This window comes from Callorhinus ursinus, unplaced genomic scaffold, assembly GCF_003265705.2.
Source record: "Callorhinus ursinus isolate GAN/ISIS: 27379988/994484 unplaced genomic scaffold, GSC_fseal_2.0 scaffold11, whole genome shotgun sequence".
NCBI lineage: Eukaryota > Metazoa > Chordata > Mammalia > Carnivora > Otariidae > Callorhinus > Callorhinus ursinus.
Genome location: NW_027397073.1, coordinates 38,192,019 through 38,214,318, shown reverse-complemented (window position 1 = coordinate 38,214,318; position 22,300 = coordinate 38,192,019). Strand labels below are relative to the sequence as shown.

The window sequence follows — 22,300 nt, the reverse complement described above, 5'->3', positions numbered from 1 at the left end:
GCCTTTCCCTTAAGATCAGGAACAGGTCAAGGATGCCCACTCTCACCACTGTTGTTGAACATAGTACTAGAAGTCCTAGCAACAGCAACCAGACAACAAAAAGAAATAAAATGTATTCAAATTGGCAAAGAAGAAGTCAAACTCTTTCTCTTCACAGATGACAGAATACTTTATGTGTAAAATCCAAAAAACTCCACCCCCAAATTACTAGAACTCATATGGCAATTCAGTACTGTGGCAGGATACAAAATCAATGCACAGAAATCAGTTGCTTTCTTATACACTAACAATGCAACTGTAGAAAGAGATATTAGAGAAACGATTCCATTTACAATAGCACCAAAAAAATAAAAGATACCTCAGAATAAACCTAACCAAAGGATCTATACTCTAGGAACTACAGAACACTCATGAAAGAAATTGAAGAAGACGCAAAAAGATGGAAAAATATTCCATGCTCATGGATCAGAAGAATAAACATTGTTAAAATGTCTATGCTACCCAGAGCAATCTATACCTTCAATACCTTCCTGATCAAAATTCCAATGACATTTTTCAAAGTCCTGGAATAAACAATCCTAAAGTTTGTATGGAATCAGAAAAGACCCCAAATCTCCAAGGAAATGTTGAAAAAGAAAAACAAAGCTAGGGGCATCATGTTGCCCGATTTCAAGCTATATTACAAAGCAATGGTCACCAGGACAGCATGGTACTGGCACAAAAACAGACATATAGACCAATGGAACAGAAGAGAGAGCCCAGATATAGACCCTCAACTCTATGGTTAAGTAATCTTCGACAAAGCAGGAAAAAATATGCAATGGAGAAAAGACAGTCTCTTCAATAAATGGTGCTGGGAAAATTGGATAGCCACATGCAGAAGAATGAAAAATCATAAAGTATGGAAAAGAGTATGGGGGGGGCCTCAAAAAATTAAGAATAGAATTACCATATGATTCAGCAATTTCACTTCTGGGTATTTATCCAAAGAAATGAAAACATTAACTCAAAAGTATATGCACCCCCATGTTCATTGCTGCATTATTTACAATAGCCAAATATGGAAGCAACCTAAGTGTCCTCTGATGGATAAATGGATAAAGAAAATGTAATATACAATTTTTATTTAGATAAAGAATCTTGCTATTTGCAACAATATAGACAGTCCCTGAGGGCTTTACACTAAGTGAAATAAGTGTTGCCAAGAAAGACAAATACTGTATGATCTTACTTATATGTGGAATCTTAAAAAAAAAAAAACCAAACTAACTCAAAGATACAGAGAACAGACTAGTAGCTATCAGAGGTGGGTTGTGGGGTGGTCAAAATAGGCAAAGAGGTCAAAAGATACAAATTTCCAATTATAAATAAGTCATGGGGATATAATATACATCAAGGTGATCATATGTTCATTATACTGTACTGCACATTTGAATACTGGTAAGATGGTAGACCTTAATAGTTCTTATCACAAAGAAAAAAAGTCATAATTATGTATGGGGATATATGTTAACTATACTTTTTATGATCATTTTGCAATGTATACAAATACTGAATAATGTAGTATACCTGAAACTAACATAATAAAATGTTATATGGCTGTTATACCTCACTTAAAAAAATAACTTTTAAGAAGTAATGTTTGGGGTTAGGGTATCTGTGCCTGTCTTCCCTCAATTTTTTTTTTAATCAAATACGTACTTTGATTTGTTAAAAATCAAGAGATTTAAAAGTTAAGCACAACACTTTTTTGAACATAAACAAAATACTTTCTTATATGTGAAGGCACACAGGGTTAATGGATATCCATGGATATTAATGTCCTCTTCCCAATGTTTCATTTTTAAGTTATATACAAGCAAATTAATATTTTACACAAAATAGAAGAAATCATGGGAGATCATAATTAGAGTGGTATGAGAAGAATGTCTTGTGAATAATGAGGATATGAAAGAGGTGGGTATATTACAAGCACCAAAGCATAGGTTTCCTTTGGAATATCACACCAAAAATATACAGTAAGACCTCCCTCACAATTATGGATAAACTGCTTATGAATATGTTTTTAAGAACAAAGTATTAAGAAAACATGATTGACTTCTGGGGAGGCTAGCAGTCTAGGAAGATCCTAGCCTCACCTTGTCCCGTGGTGACATGGACAACTGTGGGAACCAGCACAGTGGAAACTCTCCACCTAGCTTGCTAACAGTGTGCCCGACCCCTTCCATCTCATCCTGGGCAGGAGTTTCCCCACAGGGCTGCGGGTTCCCTCCCACACTGAACTGGTGCAGACCTTGCTGGCACCATGAACTTTGCCCCCACATTCTCCTGTGGACATGCCCTCCTCAACATGCTTTGATAGGAGACTATTCAAAGTGGTAACATAAGCCTAACAGGGTTCAGAAACACTCCAAAGTGACTCCTGTCCAAGGGAGAAGGGAAGATAACCACCCACACCAACCCAACTGCAGCCTCAGCAGTGGGCTGAGGCAGATGTCTGGTCTGACTACAGGCCCTATCCACCAACAAAAGCTTCACAGGGGAGAATATAGGGAGAGGGCCCTGCAATTTGGTGCTACCATGGATCTGGCAATGCTTGGTCTGACTCAAAGGAAGCCCCAGACTGGCCCAATAACAACACAGGGACAAAACCCTGCCCAAAACAGGCAGAAAGAGCCATTGTAGGTGACTGGAATAAAGACAAATGGGGCTCAGCCAATAACAGCAAGGTGCATGCAATGAACATAGGAGACAACTCTGAAGCACCAGCTTCTGGTAAACAGGGGATATTGACTGCAGGACACTACAGGACCTCTTTTCATAAGGCCATTTCTTTCAAGAGCAAGAGATGTAGCTGACTTTCCTAACACAGAGAAACAATCAGAAAGTTAGACAAAATAAAAGTATGGAGGAATAGGTCCCAAGTGAAAGAGAAGAAGAAAATCATAGCAAGGGAGCTAAATGAAACATATATAAGTAATGCTTGATAGAGAATTTAAAGTAATGGTCATAAAGATACTCACTGGACTTGAGAACAAGAGTGGAGGACCTCAGTGAGAACTTCAAAAAAGAGAGGGAAAACATAAAGAAGTACCAATCAGAGATGAAGAATTCAATTAACTGAATTAAACACACTCAGTAGAATACATAGACTAGAAAAAGCAGAAGAACAAATCAGTGATGTGGAGGACAGAGTAATCGAAAGAAATCAAGCTGAACAGGAGACAGAGAAAAGAATAAAAATGAAAATACATTAAGGGAACTCAGCAACACCATCAAGTGTAATAACATTCATATTATAGGTTTCCCTGAAGTAAAAGAGAGTGAAAACGGGGTAGAAAATGTATTTGAAGAAATAATAGCTGAAAACATCCTGAATTTGGAGAAGAAAACAGAAATCCAGATCCAGGAGGCATAGAGAGCCCTTAATAATATCAATCCAAGGAGGTCCACACCAAGACACACAGTAATTAAAATGGCAAATGGTAGTGATAAAGAGAGAATTCTAAAAGCAGCAATAGAAAAGAGTTACATTCAAGGGAAAACCCATAAGGCCATCAGCTTATTTTTCAGCAGAAACATTGCTGGCCAGAAAGGAGTGACATGATATATTCAAAGAGCTGAAAGGGAGAAAAAAAAAATACTTCTATCCAGAAAGGCTACCAATGAGAATAGAAGGAAAGAGAGAGTTTCCAAGACAAAAATTAAAAGAATTCATGAACACCAAAGCAGCCCTGCAAGAAATGTTAAGGGGGACTCTGAGTGGCAAGGAATGATCATAAGTAGGAGTAAGGAAAATAGGAAGCACAAAAGCAGTAAAATTAAGAATATCTAAAAAATCGGTCAAGGCATTCACAAAATAAAAATATAAAGTATGATACGTTATACCTAAAATGTTTGGAGTGGAGAGGAGTATAAATTTAGTCCTCTTAGAATGGGCTCAAACTTATAGGACCATCAACCTAATATAGACTGCTATATGCATAAGATGTTATTTACAAATATAATGGTAATGGCAAATCAAAAGCCAATATATAAAATAGATAATAAAATAGATAAAAAACTAAAAGAGAAAGGAATCCAATCATATCACTAAAGTAGCCAGCAAACCATGAGAGAAAAAAGCAAGAGAAGAAAGGAACAGAGAACTACAAAAACAACCATAAAACACGTCGCAAAATGGCAATATATATGCATATATCAATAATAACTTAGAATGTAAATGTATTAAATTCTCCAATCAAAAGACATAGGATCAGAGAATGGATAAAAAAAAAATAAGACCCAACTATATGCTGCCTAGAGGAGACTCATTTCAGACCTAAAGACACATGCAGATTGAAAAGTGAAGGGATAGAAAAGCATTTATTATGCAAATGGAAGTGAAAAGAAAGCTGGGGTAGCAAAACTTGTATCAGACAAAATAGAAACAAAGACTGTAAAAAGAGACAAAGAAGGACATTATATAACCATAGGAAAAATCCAACAAGATACAATTGTAAATATTTATGTACCAAATGTGGGAGCATCCAAATACATAAAGCAGCTAATAACAACCATAAAGAAAGTGATCAATAGTAATACAAAAATAGTAGGGTTAACACCTTCCTTACATCAATGGTTAGCTCGTCCAAACAAAATCAACAAGGAAAGAGTGGCTTGGAATGACACATTGGACCAGATGAATCTGACAGATATATACAAAACATTCCATTCAAAAACAGCACACACAGAACAATATCCAGAATAGATCACATTTTAGGCCACAAAACAAGTCTCAACAAATTCAAAAAGATCAAAGTTATATCATGTATGTTTTCTAACCACAACGCTATGAAACTAGAAATCAACCACAAGAAAAAATCTGGAGAGAACACAAATACATGGAGGTTAAATAACATGTTACTAAACGATGAGTCAATCAACCAATAAATCAAAGAAGAAATTCAAAAGTACATCAAGACAATGAAAATGAAAAAGCAGCAGTCCAAAATCATTGAGATGCAGCAAAAGCTGTTCTAAGAGGGAAGTTTATAGCAACACAGGCCTACCTCATGAAGCAAGAAACATCTCAAACAAAAACCTAACCTTACACCTAAAGGAGCTAGAAAAAGAAGAACAAAACCCACACCACTAGAAGAAAGAAAATAATACATTTTAGAACAGAAATAAACAAAATAGAAGCTGAAAAAACAAGAGGATGAATTAATGAAACCAGAAGTTGGTTTTTGAAAAAATCAACAAAACTAATAAACCTTAGGCAGACTCATAAAAAGAGAGGACTCAAAATCGGAAATGAAACAGAAGTAACGACTGACACCACAGAATACAAAGGATAGTAAGAGGGTATTATGAAAAATTATATGCCAACAAATTTGACAACCTAGAAGAAACGAATAAATTCTTAAACTGAATCAGGAAGAAACAGAAGTTTGAACACACCAATTACCAGCAATGAAATTGAATCAGTAATCAAACAACTTCCAATGAACAAAAGTCCAGAACCAGACAGTTTCACAGGTGAATTCTGCCAAACATTTAAAGAAGAGTTAATACCTATTCTTCTCAAACTATTTCAAAAAATATAAGAGAAAGGAAATCTTCCAGACTAGCATTACCCTGATACCAAAACCAGATAAAGACACTACCAAAAAAGAGAACTACAGGCCAATATTTCTGATGAACATAGATGTAAAAATCCTCCACAAAATATTAGCAAACAGAATTCAACAATACATTAAAAAAAATCATTCACCACAATCAGGTGGGATTTATTCTAGGGTTGTAAGGGTGGTTCAATATTCATAAATCAATCATTGTGATACATCACATCAACAAGAGTCAGGATAAAAACCACAGGATCATTTTAATAGGTGCAGAAAGCATTTGACAAAGTACAACACCCATTTATGATAAAAACCCTCAACAAAGTAGGCTTAGAGGGAACATACCTCAACATAATAAAGGCCATATATAAAAAACCTACAGCTAACCTTATACTCAATGGTGAAAAACTGAGAGGTTTCCCCCTAAGGTCAGGAACAAGACAAGGATGTCCACTTTCACTACTTTTATTCAACATAGTAATGGATGTCCTAGCTGCAGAAATCAAACAAGGAAAATAAATTAAAAACATCCAAATTGGTAAGGAAGGAGTAAAACTATCACTATTTGCAGATGACCTGATAGTGTATACAGGAAACCCTAGGGACTCCATCAAAAAACTGCTAGAAGTGATAAATGAATTCAGTAAGGTCCCAGGATACAAAATCAATATATAGAAATTTGTTGCGTTTCTAGACACTAATAATGAAATAGCTTAATAATGAATTAAGAAAACAGTCCCATTTACAATTGCACCAAAAAAAAAAATGAAATACTTAGGAATAAACTTAACCAAGGAAGTGAAAGACCTATACTCTGAAAACTTTAAAACACTGATGAAAGAAATTGAAGATGACACAAATGGAAAGATATTCCATGCTCGTGAATTGGGAGAACGAATATTGTTAAACTGTCCACATTACTCAAAGCAATCTACAGTTTTAATGCAATCCTTATCAAAATACCAATAGCATTTTTCACAGAACTAGAACACATACTCCTAAAATTTGTATGGAACCAAAAAAGGCCATGAATAGTCAAAGGAATCTTGAAAAGAGGAACAAAACTGGAAGTATCACAATACCAGATATCAAGATATACTACAAAGCTATAGTAAGCAAAACAGTATGGTACTGGCCCCAAAAAAGACACATAGATCAATGGGACAGAGAGAGAGCCCAGACATAAAACCGTGATTATATGGTCAATTAATCTTTGACAAAGGAGGCAAGAATATACAATGGGAAAACTCTCTTTAACAAATGGTGTTGGGAAAAATGGACCACCTTCTTACAACATATACAAAAATAAACTCAAAATGGATTAAAGACCTAAATGTGAGACCTAAAACCATAAAAATCCTAGAAGAGAGCATAGACACTAATTTCTCTGGCATTAGCCAGAGCAATGTTTTTCTAGATAGGTCTCCTGAGGCAAGGGAAACAAAAGCAAAAATAAACTATTGGGACTACATCAAAACAAAAGATTTCTGTACAGTGAAGGAAACAGTCAACAAAACTCAAAGACAACCTACTGAATGGGAGAAGATATTTGTAATATCTTTACATATCCAATAAAGGGTTAGTATCCCAAATATATGAAGAATTTATATAACTCAACAACAAAAACAAAAACAAAATCTAAAAAATGGGCAGAAGACATGAACAGGTATTTTTCCAAAGAAGACATACAGATGGCCGACAGACACATGAAAAGATGCTCAACATCACTCATCATCAGGGAAATGAAAATCCAAACTACAAAGAGATATCACCTTACACCTGTCAGAATAGCTAAAACAAAAGCACAAGAAACAAGTACTGGTGAGGATGTGGGGAAAAAAAGGAACCCTCTTACACTGTTGGTGGAAAGGTAAACTGGCACAGCCACCGTGGAAAACAGTATGGAGGTTCCTCAAAAAGTTAAAAACAGAATTGCCCTGTGATCCAGTAATTGCACTACTGGGTATTTAATAAAAAAATACAAAAATACTAATTCAAAGGGATACATGTACTCCTATGTTTACTGCCACATTATTTACAATAGCCAAATTATGGCAGCAACCCATGTGTTCATCAATAGATGAATCCATAAAGAATTGGTATATCTATACAATGGAACATACTCAGCCATAAAAAAGAATGAAATCTTGGCATTTGCAATGACAAGGATGGATCTAGAGTGTATAATGCTAAGTGAAATAAGTCTGTGAAATACAATACCATATGATTTCACTCATATGTGGATTTAAGAAACAAAACAAAGAGACAAACAGGAAAAAAAAAAAAAAAGACTCTCAAATAGAACAAACTAATGGTTACCAGAGGGAAGGTGAGTAGAAGGATGAAGGGTAAAACAGGTGAAGGGCTTTAAGAGTAAACTTACCATGATGAGCACTAAGTATAGCACTATTGACTCACTATTTTGTACACCTGAAACTAATATAACATTGTATGTTTTGTTATGCCAGAATTAAAATAAAAAAAATGTTTATTTCTACAATATTGCCCCCAGGAACAATGGAGTAACTTATATTTGCAGAAATAGGAACCAGAAAAAAATTTCTAAATTTAGTGTAAAAATTACTTTTGGATACATTCAGAGTGCAGCAGTCCTTCCGTATCCATGGTTTCCCCTTCCAGGGTTTCAGTTACTTCTGGGCAACTTCATCTGGAAGTAGATGATCCTCCTTTTGAGGTATCATCTGAAGGTCAATAGCAACTTAATGCTAATGTGACAATGCCTATGTCACTCACCTCACTTCATCTCATCACGTAGGCATTTTATCATCTCACACCATCACAAGAAAGGTGAGTATGGTATAGTAAGATCCCGAGAGAGCGACTACAGTCATTCATGTAACACTTATTACAGTATATTGCTTGTTCTATTTTATTAGTTACTGTTAGTTTCTTACTAAGCCTAATTTATAAATTACTAAATTTATAAATATGTAAATTTAAAAATATAATTTATAAATTAAACTTTATCATAGGTTTGTAATACAGGAAAAAACATACTGTATATATGGTTCAGTACTATCCACAGTATTAGGCACCTACTGGGGGTCTTGGGAATATCCCCTGTGGATAAGGGAGGACTACTGTACTCAAGAGGATTATATTCCCTTATGAGTTTAATCACCAGAGATAATTTGTTTTTCCCTGAGACCACTGAGATACTGGCCAGAATGTTAGTCACCACACATTAATCATTTGTTAATTCTGAATTTGTCTGAGTGGAAATAGCAACACAGGAGGCAGTTTGTACTCTGTGGACTCACTTCCACGAGTTCCAACAATGGTATGCGGAGGGAAGGAGGACTCTCTGAAAAAGCATTTGTATGTTAGTCAAGAGCCAAATGTCAAATGACTGTGTGCCTTGAAACCACAAAAGGAAATATTAGCATTGTAACTGTAATCATATTTGGCATTTGAAATGTGTTAACATGAAAGAGAAAAAAAATAAGGCAACTCTGGCCTTCCTACCCTCTTGGAGTGATTCAGGCAGACAGACCCAAGATCTCTAGTGAGGCCGAGGAGCAGCCTGGTGCCTATTTCAGGAAGGTGCATCAGTACCTGAACCCAGGAAAGAGGAATGTAGAAAATGGCTAATTCAATTTTCATACAGAGAGTGATATTTCTGACTTCCTAGAAAAGTAGAACATTCTGAACTCCCCAAAGAGCTCCTTCCTGAGTAGCAGCGGGCTGGTGAAGCCAGTAAAATTTAACTTGTTTGTTCAGACAGATTCCCAGAGGACATGTCCAAGTTCAAAGGAGGTTGTATAAGGAAAACAAGCCCAGCCAACCATTAGGAACTCATACCACCTGGATAGCCCCTGAAGTGGATCCTAGCAGGCTCAAAAAGAAAGGTCCCAGAATACTAATGGAGTCATCTTTTCATTCCTTCCCTTCAGTGAGTAGGCACAAACACAAAAAACACAAAACAGAAAGGATCTTAACAGTCAGGAAAGATCCATTTTACTGTAGAGAAGGGCTCTTAGGAAGCTGCTGTCAGAAAGCCTGATCAATATGGAGCTGTAAAACCAGTTACATGTGCTTGACTGTCCATGGAAAACACAGGGTCACTAACTTTTATTCAGAGCCCTTTCTCTGATGCTCCCTGACCGAACAAAAACCTGCTGAAAAATTTGGGGGCTCAGTCAGATAAACTGAAAGATGTTTCAGTTTATTTTATAGGTAATTCATATCACTTTCCTTTCAATTTTCCAGCAACTGATTAACATAATTTCCAATCATTAAAATTTACCAATAAGCATCTCCCTGAAACTCTATGTATCTCAAGACATAGGTGTGTAAATCATTCAGTCTCACCTCAGTTCTAGGTTATTATCATGGTACATGTGGGAAAACTTGGAAAAATAGAATGAACTCAGTGGCAAAACTGGAGTCACATTTCAAACATTTTCAGTTTGGGCTTGCTGTCTCTAAATGTCACATAATTTAAAATTCTGTCACAATGAAACTCTTGTAAAATTTGTTTTGTTTTGGGGCGCCTGGGTGGTTCAGTCAGTTAAGCATCTGCCTTGGGCTCAGGTCATGATCTCTGGGGCCAGGGTGGGCTCCCTGCTTAGCAGGTAGTCTGCTTCTCCCTCTTCCCCCCTTGTGCATGTTCACTGTCTCTCTCTCTCAGATAAATAAAGAAAATCTTTAAAAAAAAATAGTCTTGTTTCTAATTTTAAAGTAATGCCAGCTTCTGCCAAAGAGGTTTTCAATGCCTATGTTACAAATTATTAGCTTTTCTCAGAACTCTAAAATGACTGCAAGTTATTTAAAAGCTGGGCAATTTGAATTAAAAGCATTGTTATTTAAAAATCACCATTTAAGTTTCCATAAGGTTATTCATTAACCCCACTTATTTTATTGAGGAGTGAAAAATACATATATAATGAAACGCACAGAGCTTGATGGAATAAATGTAGAAAAAGTTTTCTGCAATAATAAAACCCTCCAAAAGCCAATATAATGGTGTAAGGTGAGCAGAGTAGTGTCTGGAATCAGCACTGTCCAACAGAAATTTCCGTGGTGATGGAAATGTTCTTCTGTGCTATTGGATACAGTAGCCACTCACCACTTTGGCAAATGAGACATTGAAATGTGTCCCAGTGTGACTGAGAAACTGAATTTTAAATTTTATTTAATTCTAATTTCAATAGCCACCTGTGGTTAGTGGCTATTGTATTGGATAATACAGATGTTGAGAAACATACTTAAAAAAAATCAAAATGAGGATACAAATGAGTAGGGTTTAAAGTAGGGAAATACACTAATTAAGAGAGGTAATCAAAGGAATTCACATGGAAGAAATGGGCTTTCTAAGAATAGTCACAAGCTGGACACCATGATGGCACAATCTCCAGATACAAACAAAGTCTCTATTATGTGCCATAGAATGTGCTTTGAAAACTCACTCAGGTTTATTGGAACTCTACTGAGATATAAAAAGTGCATAATCCCAACTATGTTGACTTCAATTAGATCACACAGTCATCTTTTTTCACATATTATCATCATGTAGATCTTCCCATTGTGTAAATGACATACAAATTAACCATAGGGGATTCCTTAACTTCTGTGTATCACTTTTAGGCTCTACTCTGTAAAATCATTATTCTCACAATTTTACATAATAGATCTTATGTATTTTTCACACAACAGAAACACCCAGCTGGTCTTCTGGAGCAGGATGATGATGAGTCCCTCCCCCATGCCTCTGCACTACTTTGCATGTGGCTAGTGAGCCAGAACAAGTTATTTAAGAGGATAAGGTAGGGGCGCCTGGGTGGCTCAGTCATTAAGCGTCTGCCTTCGGCTCAGGTCATGATCCCAGGGTCCTGGGATCGAGCCCCGCATCAGGTTCCCTGCTCTGTGGGAAGCCTGCTTCTCCCTCTCCCACTACCCCCTGCTTGTGTTCCTGTTCTTGCTATCTCTCTCTCTCTGTCAAATAAATGAATAAAATCTTAAAAAAAAAAAAAGAGGATAAGGTAAAGGTAAAAAGAGCACCTTGCCAGTTCCCTGGATAACTATGTAAACATCTCTCTCTTGAATCAGGGACCTTAAATCTGAATACATTTTAAAATGGAATTTGTGTATTTTAAAACATTTGTCTGAAATGTTTGATATGAAACACTTTTCTTCCAGTATTGTGCTCTTTAGGATATTAAGAGAAAAAGAGAATAAACTTTAAGAAGACATCCTAACTGATGATTACCATGCTCAATTGGATTTAGTTAAGTTCTCTAAACAGGTACAATATTTTATTGGAAAAATTTCTTTCTGAGTCATTTATGCATGTAATATTCACTGAGCATGAATATAAGCCGGTTATTTATTGACGCTGGTGTTATGATAGTCAAAAAAAAAAAATCACCTTGCTTGTCCTCAAACTGAGCACAGTCCAGTAGAGAGGAGAGCACATAACAGGTTAAATAAGAGGTATGGCTAGGGTATCACGGGAACATATAAGAAGCAAACTGAATGGGGGAGGCATCCAGAAAATTATCATAGAGAACATAACAGCTAATATAAGTCAGGTGCAGGGGAGGGTATTTCTGCATGAGAGGCAGGCAATAGGAGGGGTCAAGATGAAGAATTCATTGTTAAATAATTGAATATCAATTTTCTTGGGATGTCTAGATCAAGCTATCTGGTAGACAACTGGATATAAAATCTGAAGCTCAGGGCAAAGCATGGGTGAGATATGCCACTTTTGGCATATTCTAAAACTGTAAGAGCTAGTGGGCTCACCTTTGAGCAGTGTGCAGAACAAGACGATTAAAGGGACAAAGGCAGGATATGCCAGGAAAACCCCAGGATGGAAGGCACAAGTAGAGAAAGCCCAGGAATGCAGAGAGAGAATTATCTGAGGAGCAAAGTGACATGAGAGTGTATTATCATGGAAGCCAAGAGAGTGGATGTTTCAAGACTCTAATCATCAACAGATACAAATATACCCAAGAAATCTGGTAAGGTAAAGGAAAAAAATCATCTGTAGTTTGACAATAAGTGGAATCGTGGATAAACTTGCCCCGACCAGTTTCAGCAAAAGAGTGGGAGAGAAGCCAACTATAGTGGATTGAAGAGTGAAGGACAGAGGAGAAGCAAAGACAGCACATGAATAGAAGCACTCCTCTGAAAATTTCAGATGATAAGTGATGCTTCAGAATGTTGATGCCGAGGGGAAGCACTATCCATACACAAAGCCAGTCATATCACTATCAATGATCTCTAGAATGGTAGTGAAACTTATGGCCAACCTTCCTTAGACTCATAATTATAAGTTCTGATCCAAAGCATCTTTACAACCAACAACCCTGAATATTAGTGAGGAGCCAAGAAAATAACGGATGTAAAGATTCAGGCAAACTAGAAATTGCCACACAAATGTTAGTTATTATGGTCATCATTACTACAATTTGGTCTCATTAAATTTCGGTCTGTATATCAGCCCAGTTTATATCAGAGTTGAAAAACAAATTGAAAAGTCTGCCCAGTGGAGTTTGTGGAGAGGAAACATCAGTAGTTAACTTATGTATTATGCATATAATTTAGACTCAAGAGATCCAATGGATAACTGCAGCAAACCACAATTGCCCTCTTTAGACAGCTCAGTGTGAACTTCCTGATAGAAAGAAAGCATTCCAAAGTCCTATGTAATTGGATATGATAATAACGGGAGGATTGGCTGCTTGCTTGTTTCTCATTTCAGTTTGATAATTTGAATAAATTCTTTATACAAATTGTAACTGCTGTCATTTTGATAACACTCCAACTTGAAAATTTGGATTGTTGGGTGCAGACCCTTGCCAGTGCTAAACAAATGGAGGTTGGCTAACAAAGGATTTGAAGGGCACTCTTTCCTTGCTATCAAGTCTCCAACAGGGGCAAGCTTTCCTACTGCTACTGTATTCAAAATTAAGCAGTATGTAAGGCTTCTTGGACTCTTCCTCTTTCACCCACAGAATCTTCAAATTCAGTTCAGTCTTTCTTCTTACTTCTGATTCGTTTGCTTTATTTAAAATCAACCCTTACCCCTGCCATCCAATATACATAAATAATTCTCTTTGCACCTTTTTCTCTTTTGGCACCAAGTTTCTATTTTTAAAACATTTATTATTCATTAAGCTAATATGGTTGAGCACTTATATTTATTCGGGAGATATAATAGTGAGCAAGACAGAGTTTCTGCTTTCAAGGAATATACCACTATTTAGGGAAAATATCTGAAAACCTATGTATGTCACAATTCAAGGAGACAAGGGCTATAATAGAGACATAAGCAGGAGAATAATTACTTTCCCAAAGGATGGAAGGGTGGTGAGGTACAGTAAGGTTTCCCTGAGTAAGTATTAATCAGAATCTTAAAGGATTCTGATGTTTAGACAAGAAGAGGAAGAATATTTTATCTCATTTTGATCTGTAAGTTCCTTGAGGTCAGTGATGCCTTACTCAGCTTTGTTTCTCTTAAAGTGCCTGCTATGGACTGAATGTTTGCCTTCCTCTCAACATTCATATATTGAAATCTAATCTCCAGTGTAATGGTATGTGGAGGTGTAGGACCTTTGGAAGGTGGTTAGGTTGTAAGGATAGAGCCCTCTGGAATGGGGGCTCTTTATCAGAGAGGCCCCACTCCTCCAGGAGTGGCCAGCTGGGAACCAGGAAGTAGGTTCTCACCAGATACCAAATCTGCCAGCACCGTGATCTTGGACTCCATAGCCTCCAGAATGCTGAGTAATAAAGGTTTGTTGTTTAAGCTACCCACTTTATGGTATTTTTGTGATAGCAGCCCAAATAAATTAAGAAAGAAATTAAGAAAGTGATTTGAAAATGAGAACCCAAACTCTTAAGTCTTTGGACTCTTTTAAGTCCAAATCCCTTTAAGGTATCCTTTCTCATTCTTTTGCCCTCGCATTCTTTTTGAACATAGCACAGTCTCCAGGGTTCATGCTCTTACTACGTTAGTGTAAAAGATTTTACAAACATAGTATCTCCTTTAATCCTTGCCTTCCTATTTAGGCAGCTAATCCACATCCTGCTTCCCATTTAATGATTTAAATTCTGATTGTCTTCCTATCTGCTTTATAATTCAGATGTGTAGCTAATTCACCTTGCTCTCTTGAAAGTTCCTGCTCCATTCTACACATTTCAGAAGATCTCTACAAATCCTAAAATCAAGAATTCTCAAACTTAGTGTAACTGGAGTTGTCAGCCATCAGAGATGATGTTGGCATCTAATATAATGCTAATCATCTGCTATGTCCTTTTTAGCTCTCAAGATTTACGTGTATGTATATATTTTCTTTCCCCACAGCTCCAAATATGTTACAGGGAATGACTATTCTGAGGCCTTACAAGTGAAGAAATAAGCTAAAGATAATGCCACTTTTAAAAGTCGGAATGTTTGGGGTTTCCAGAATTTATGAAGAAAGTCCCCAAATAAAGGAAATTGTGAGCCTGATCCAATCAAGCTGCCTTTCTGTGATTAAAACAAGCAAAAACTAAACACTATCCAAATAGCAGTAGCCATTACCAGTATTACAGGTAGGATGTGCTTTTGAGAAAAAATGTTATTTAGAGCTCCTTCACAACCTGAAATTAACCATTTGCCTTGCTACTATTATTATAGCCAGAGTTATTTTTCAAACATGAGGTAGAGAAATTCTCTTTGGTTTAAGCCTGAAGCTGTTATTTGCCAACACTAATCTTTTGCCTGTTTTTTTTTTTTTTTTTTTTAACTCTATTACACTCATCCTGAAGCCAATGCTCAAAGAAAGCCACCCATTTTAAATTTGTTGCATGCCATACTGGTTATTCACCTACTCCTGTTTCTTTGCTTTGGTACACAGTCTGAATTGTTCAAAGTTGTTCTTTACTGTGTCCTTAAGAGATAAAGATCTCAACATACAAAAACCAAAAGATGTATTAATCCAATAACCAAAAAGTCAGCCTGTGTGACCTTGAGTAAGTCACCTTACTTTCCTGGTCTGTTTCTTTAGTCATAGCCTTTTAAAAATAAAGAGGTTGCTACCAAATTATTTCTCAAGTCTCTTTAGGCCTATCATCCTATGATGGGCTTTTGGGGGATAACTTACAGACAAGGTAAACCTCACCATAGTATCATAGTACCTACATTTAAACTGCCAGTTTATAAAACCTGCTTTCTAACCACGTATATGGTTGTATACTTAGAATCTATACCAAATTTCCTACATGGTTTTTGAGCAGCACTGAGCAATAAAATTGAGGAATGGATACCAATATATTGTGATTACATATGTGTGTGAAGGTATGTAGGGGTGTGTGGTGTATCTGTCCATACACTGTGGTACATGCTTCAAAGGACAAACTCGGGAAGCTATGAAAATTATGACTATATTTTATCTAGACTCAGAATGAAGGATTTAAAAGATGAGCAATAAATGAGGGACATGGGGGTGAAAAGGGCACGTCAAAGAAAAGTTCAGGTGGGTGAATCTTGAGGCATAAAAGGCTAAGTAATGGCATTTTCCTAAGAACAAGGAGAGCCATAGAAGGGTTTTAGATAATGAAGTGATGCAATCAGATTTGTCTTTTCTTAAAAATTACTTTGGTTCTGGGGCGCCTGGGTGGCTTAGTTGGTTAAGAGACTGCCTTCGGCTCAGGTCATGATCCTGGAGTCCTGGGATCGAGTCCTGCATCAGGCTCCCTGCTCGGCGGGGAGTCGGCTTCTCCCTCTCACCCTCCCTGCTCTGGTGCTCTCTCTCTCTTTCACATTCTCTCTCTCTCAAATAAATAAGTAAAATCTTTAAAAAAATTATTTTGGTTCCAACGTGGAGAATGGGTTGAAGGGTAAGAAAAATTTTTGGTGCCCTGCTCATTAATAATTCATAGCAAAATTTTTCCTTTAATTTCCTTCTCATATTTACTTATGATTGCCAGTTGCCCCAAAGTTCTCTCCTCTCTCCTCAAAAAAGTCAAAATATTCTCATATTCTCACTTGTGTCTTCAATCTTGTCCTTCTTTGTATATATATTCTTTCTTCCCATCAGTAGCTATCTGCCTTTTTCATGAAAACACAGTGCTTCTTCCAATTAGCTCAATAAGTCAAAGGAGAAAAGTGGAGCATGAAACATGTATAGTCCCACAGGATCCTGAGCTCAGAAGAGTCCCATGCTTTGTGTAATGCTCTGTTGATATTCTTACTTTTTAAATAAGAAGCCCTACATTTTCACTAGGCATTGGGTTCCCAAATTACACAGCCATTACGGAGCAAAGATAGATTATTTTGGTTGTATTTGAGTAGAGGTGAGCAATACTCAATTTGTCCTATATTCTTTTATATGTCACTTCCATGTCCAAAGTTCTGCACGCTTCTCTTCATTTTCAGTACTGCCATGATATTACAGAAATAACTAATATTAGGCAAAATAGATGAAATAAGTTACTAAAGAGGGATATTTTACAATGATGAAAGAGTTAGTCCATCAATAAGATATAACAATATAAACAATAAATATGCCTAATGACAAAGTCCCAAAATAAATGAACCAAAACTATTAGAAATGAAGGCAAAGTAAACAATAATAGTTGGAGACTTCAGTAACCCTCTTTTAATAATGGATATAATAGCTAGGCAGATGATCAACAAGAACATCGAAAACTTGGACAACACTATAAACCAACTAGACCTAATACAGATTTATAAATACCCAACCATCAACAGCAGAATACACATCCTTCTTAGGTACACATGGGACATTCTCTAGAATAGATCATAATCTGGGTCATAAAAAGTGCTTCAACTAATTTGAAAGGATTGAAATATAAAGTATGTTTTCCAATTACAATGGAATAAAATTAGAAATCATTAAATAAATTTGGGAAATTCACAAATATGTGGCAATTAAACAACATGCTCCTAAATAACCTGTGGGTCAAAAAAGAAGTGACAAAGGAAATTAGAAAACACTTTAAGGTGAATGAAAACAAAAACACAATATACCAAAACCTATTTGATGCAGATAAAGAAATGCTTAGAAGGAAATTTAAAGCTGTAAATAGTTGTATATGAAGAAGAGAAATGGGCTTCAAATAAATGTCTTAACTTTTCAGCTTAAGACTGGAAAATAAGGACAAACTGAACTTAATGTAAGCGAAATGAAGGAGTAAAAATCAATGAAATAGAGAATAGAATAATACAGAAAATAAAAGAAGCCAAAGCTTGTTCTTTGAAAATATCAAGCAAAATGACAAGCCTTTAGCTAGAGTCACCAAGAAGAAAGGGGAGAACTCAAATAACTAGAATCAGAAATTACAGAGGGAACATCACTCCTGACTTTATGAAAATAGAAAGAATTATAAAGGAATCCTATGAACAACTTTGTCAATAAATTAGATAATTCAGCTGAAATGGACACATTTCTGGAAATACACAAACTACCTAAACTGACTTAAGAAGAAATAGACAATATAAGTGGACCTATAACAAGAGATTGGGTTAGTGATCAAAAACCCCTCAGAAAAACCCAGACACAGATATCATCACTCCTGAATTCTACCAAACAGTTAAAGAATTAATACCACTACTTTACAAACTCCTCCAAACATAGAAAAATATAGAATAAAATTTTAAAGTAAACATTCCACCTACAACAGCATCACAAAAGGAAATAGCTGTAAAAGAAGTGCAAAGCTTGTACTGTAAATATTACAAGACATAGTTAAAAATTTTTAAAGATTGATAACAAACGAAAAGACATCTCATAGTCAGTCTATTATTTCCTCAAAATGTTAATTAATCATAGAGTTACCACATGTATGAACCAGCAATTCTACTCCTAGGTATATACCCAAAAGAATCATAACATATATACACAAACTTGTACATAAATGTTTATAGCATTATTCATAGTAACCCCAAAGTGAGAAAAATCCAAGTGCCCATCAATTGAATGGCTAAACAAAATATGGCATAGCTACAGAATGGAACATAATTTGGTAATAAAAACGAATGAAGTATTGATTCATACTATAATATAGAGGAACCTTTAAAACAGCACGCTAAATGAAAGATGCCTAACACGAAAGACCACATATTGTACGATTCTCCCATTAAATAAAATGTCCAGAATAGGAGTGTCTCTGGAGAAAAAAAGTTGATTAGTTCTTACCAGAGGCTATCACATACTTCAGCACTTGCTTCCTTTGCACAGATTGTTAGCTCAGTGGTTTACAGTGTGGCCTCTGATGTCAGAAAGCCTGTGCTCAGATCCTGGCTCCTCCCTTTATTAAGGAGGAACCATGCGAAAGTCACTCACTGTCTCTGAGCCTCACAAAATGGGTTTCAATCATGTTAGAAAAAAAAGGAAATGGCGCCCAAGCATTATTTTTTTTAAGTTGGGGCAAATTCAATTTTATAAAATTTTCCCACAAAATTGCAAAACAGATCTCAGAGGACTGTGTAAGGAATAAATGGAAATTACATGAAGCACCACAAGGACTCAGTAAGTGATTGGTATTGCTATTACTTGATGTTAAATAAATTCCTTTAATAAATGAATGACTGTTTAAGTCTAAAAAACAAAGTTTCTGTCAATAAAATTTACAGTCAATAACTTTTCCCCCAAAAGTTTTGATTTGGTGGTTGAGTTCTGAACTACCTATCAGTTCTTATTTCCCGTGTCAAATATTTAAAAAGAATTGTTAGTTTCCAGCTTCACTGGCTAAAGGAATGTTTAGCTTTTGTTTATGTTGTCCTTTTCTGGTATTGAACTTTCTCATTTCAGCTAATTTGCTGTCTAAATACAAGTAAGACTTAAAAACAACTGAGAAGGCTCATTAGCTTTGGAAAAAACTGAATATACATTTGAAACTTAGTTTCTTTCCTAAATAAGAGGCTTTCTTTTTTTTCCCTTCTACTTGAGGCACCCCTCTTTTGATTTGGAGGCAACTGATTCAGACTAAAGCTCAGTGATCCTGTCCTTAGAGCACCTTTAATTTTAAAGCAGACCAAAGAGCCAGCCCCAGTTTTCCAAACAGAGTCACCCCTGAACACACTCAGAGCATATTTCCGGTATTATAGAGGTAAGTGATTTTCTAGAGTACATACTCCTTTGACACTAATAATTCAATTATTAATTGAATATATTAAAATCCCACCAATCCTCCCAAATATATTAAAATCCCACCAAGCCTAATTCAAATATTCAAATTAAAATTGGTCTTTATTTTCAGGCATTTTAAAGTAGAAAATGTCTCACTGATAGCTACCAATTCAAATACAAGAGTATGGAGTTTTTGTTTGAACGTATTGCTTTTACATCTATAACTACTTTGCTCCTGCTAAAAACTCCAACTTTCACTGACATCACAGAATTATAAATTTCCTTTAAACCACAATGCACAAACAGTCCCAAAATAATAATATCATTACTGAAAATAGTTTAAGGTTTTATGATACACTTACATGCTCTGGAGTCAAATAATGGTTTTTGAGATCACTTGGAAAAGTTCCTCTGTGTGGGGGCTATGCCAACCACTCATTAAACAGATAAAGTTCATTTGCATCATTTTTCTTTCAATATCAGGAATTCTTAAAGTCAGTTTGGTTTATAATTATGTATTTAAATTGTTCAAAGTTAAATTTATAAAACAAAATATAAAAACCAAGTATACTCACAATTCCAATTTACATTCCTTTCCCATACTGTTCTCCCCCATTCCTGCCTCTATGCAAAAAAATTTTTTTTAATTATATAAATCCTTCTTTAATGAATGTTAGCATACTATAGGTACTTTTCAGGATTTGGAATGCATAAAGAGATTTTTTATCACTTTTTATAGCTGCATGTTACTCTCTTGTTTGGAAGCACTCGAAATGAATCAACTAACCTTCAATTGATAGACATTTTAATTGTGGACATTTTTATTGTAATCCTTTTTTCTTGCATTTATAAATAATACTACAATAAATAGCCTTGTGCATATGTCTTTTTGTATGTTTTACTCATATGTCTTTAAGATAAATTCCTAACGAGATTCCTAAAGAGATTGCTGGACTGAATGGTAACTACATATTTAATTTTTCTAGACACTGCCAAATTCCACCCCGACTTTTTGCATTTCTACAAGCGATGCATGAGAATCCTCATTTCCCCCACAGCCTTGTCAAAAGAGTATTGTGTAAATATTTTGCTTTTTGCTTATCTGCATTTCTCTTATTAGGAGTGAGTGGGGTTAAGTAACTTTACCCATATTTGAGGGATATTTGCGTTTCTTTCTTTGGAAACTGTGTATTATTCATTTTTTAACCTTACTTTTTTAATATATAGTTTTGGGTATTTCTTTTTCGAAGAACTTCATGTATTGGCTTATTAACCTTTTATAGTATAGGTAGCTAATAATTTCCCACTTTATCATTTATTTTTTACTTTGTGTACAATGTTTTCTTGTCATACAAAAGTGTGTGTGCATGTGCGTGTGTGTGTGAAACGGAACTTATTTTTTCCCTGGATTTTAAGTATACTTTAGGAAAATTTTCCTACAACTCAGTTATAAGAAATTCACCCATGTATTTTATTCCTTTTATATTACACATTTGAAACTCATTTTGGTATATAAGCTCAAGAAATTCCTAAAAGTTTACCAAGCATGAGCCAGTATGAGCTGGCTCCAGCACACCATTCATCGCTGGCGGAGCATGGACAGCCACGGGTTGTTTCTATGTGTTGTTTCCGTTCATATATTCTTAGGTATAATGACTAGTTGTGTTTTATCAAGTCAGTAAAGTTCTGGTGCCTCAAATTTTCCAAATTAAAAACCTCTTTGAATGTTGAAAAAATGGGTCATTATTCTTGACAAATCGTGCATTACAGCTTTGGGGGGGAAGAATGTATAACTATTTGGTTAGAAAAAAAAAATTGCTACTTCTCTAGTTGAGATTTTTTTTGAGTGAAAAACATCAATTATCCAGCTGCATCATAGTGCCACTACTTTCGGAAACAGCAACAGAACAGGGAGACATCCTTGTAGGGAGACGAATGTGACCTATTAAACGGTCTTGTTTTTAGCGGATTGGTAGTGACTCTTGTGTATCACAGTAAATTCATTTTCTCCTCTCAGATTTAGAGAATCTGCTATCCCCAAATGGACAGAAAAAGCACAGTAAATAGTAACGACTCACCACTACTGGAAGCGTCATTGAGACTGAGCAGACCCCCGCCAAGCCCTCGGTAACTATGGTAACTGTAGGTCCCGTTTCCGTTGATGTACAGCACCTCCTGGGAGCCGGAAACAGCTGAGGCGGAGTAAGGGGCCTGGGCCGCCTCTGGCTTACACTGTTTGTCAGCCGGGGCCGATTCGTCCTGCAATGACAACAGCATGCCGGGACTGTCAAGTCACAGCGCTATTCCGCCTTGACCAGGACTATCTTATCGTTATCTATATGGGAAAAAAAAAAATCTGTGGTCCACCATCATTCAGTCAGTACATAGGCACATTTTCAACAACTTGGCTAAAAACTAAAAACTAAAAAAAAAAAAGGAAAGCAAAGTAACAATGTGAGACTGGAGATGGCACAATTTGCGCTTTCCAGCTGAATTTAAAATTACATGAAGACAGCTATTCACCCGAGCCTGAGGTGAGAGCAACCTAGATGTCCACAGACAGATGAACAGAGAAAGAAAATACGGTATACCAAA

General features: G+C 36.0%; 1 protein-coding gene across 12 annotated transcripts in view; it reads right to left on the bottom strand.

The window, feature by feature from the left end:
• NOL4 (nucleolar protein 4) overlaps positions 1–22,300 on the bottom strand; it is a 422,575-nt gene that overhangs the window by 37,163 nt on the left and 363,112 nt on the right. For 10 of the 12 annotated variants that reach the window (XM_073898360.1, XM_025886832.2, XM_025886833.2 and 7 more), the window contains one exon: positions 21,784–21,964. In XM_073898360.1, the coding sequence (XP_073754461.1) occupies positions 21,784–21,964 (181 nt within the window). Of the gene's footprint in view, positions 1–9,092; positions 9,183–21,783; positions 21,965–22,300 lie in introns of all 12 variants that reach the window. The other 2 variants (XR_012380046.1, XR_012380047.1) reach the window with 1 other exon arrangement.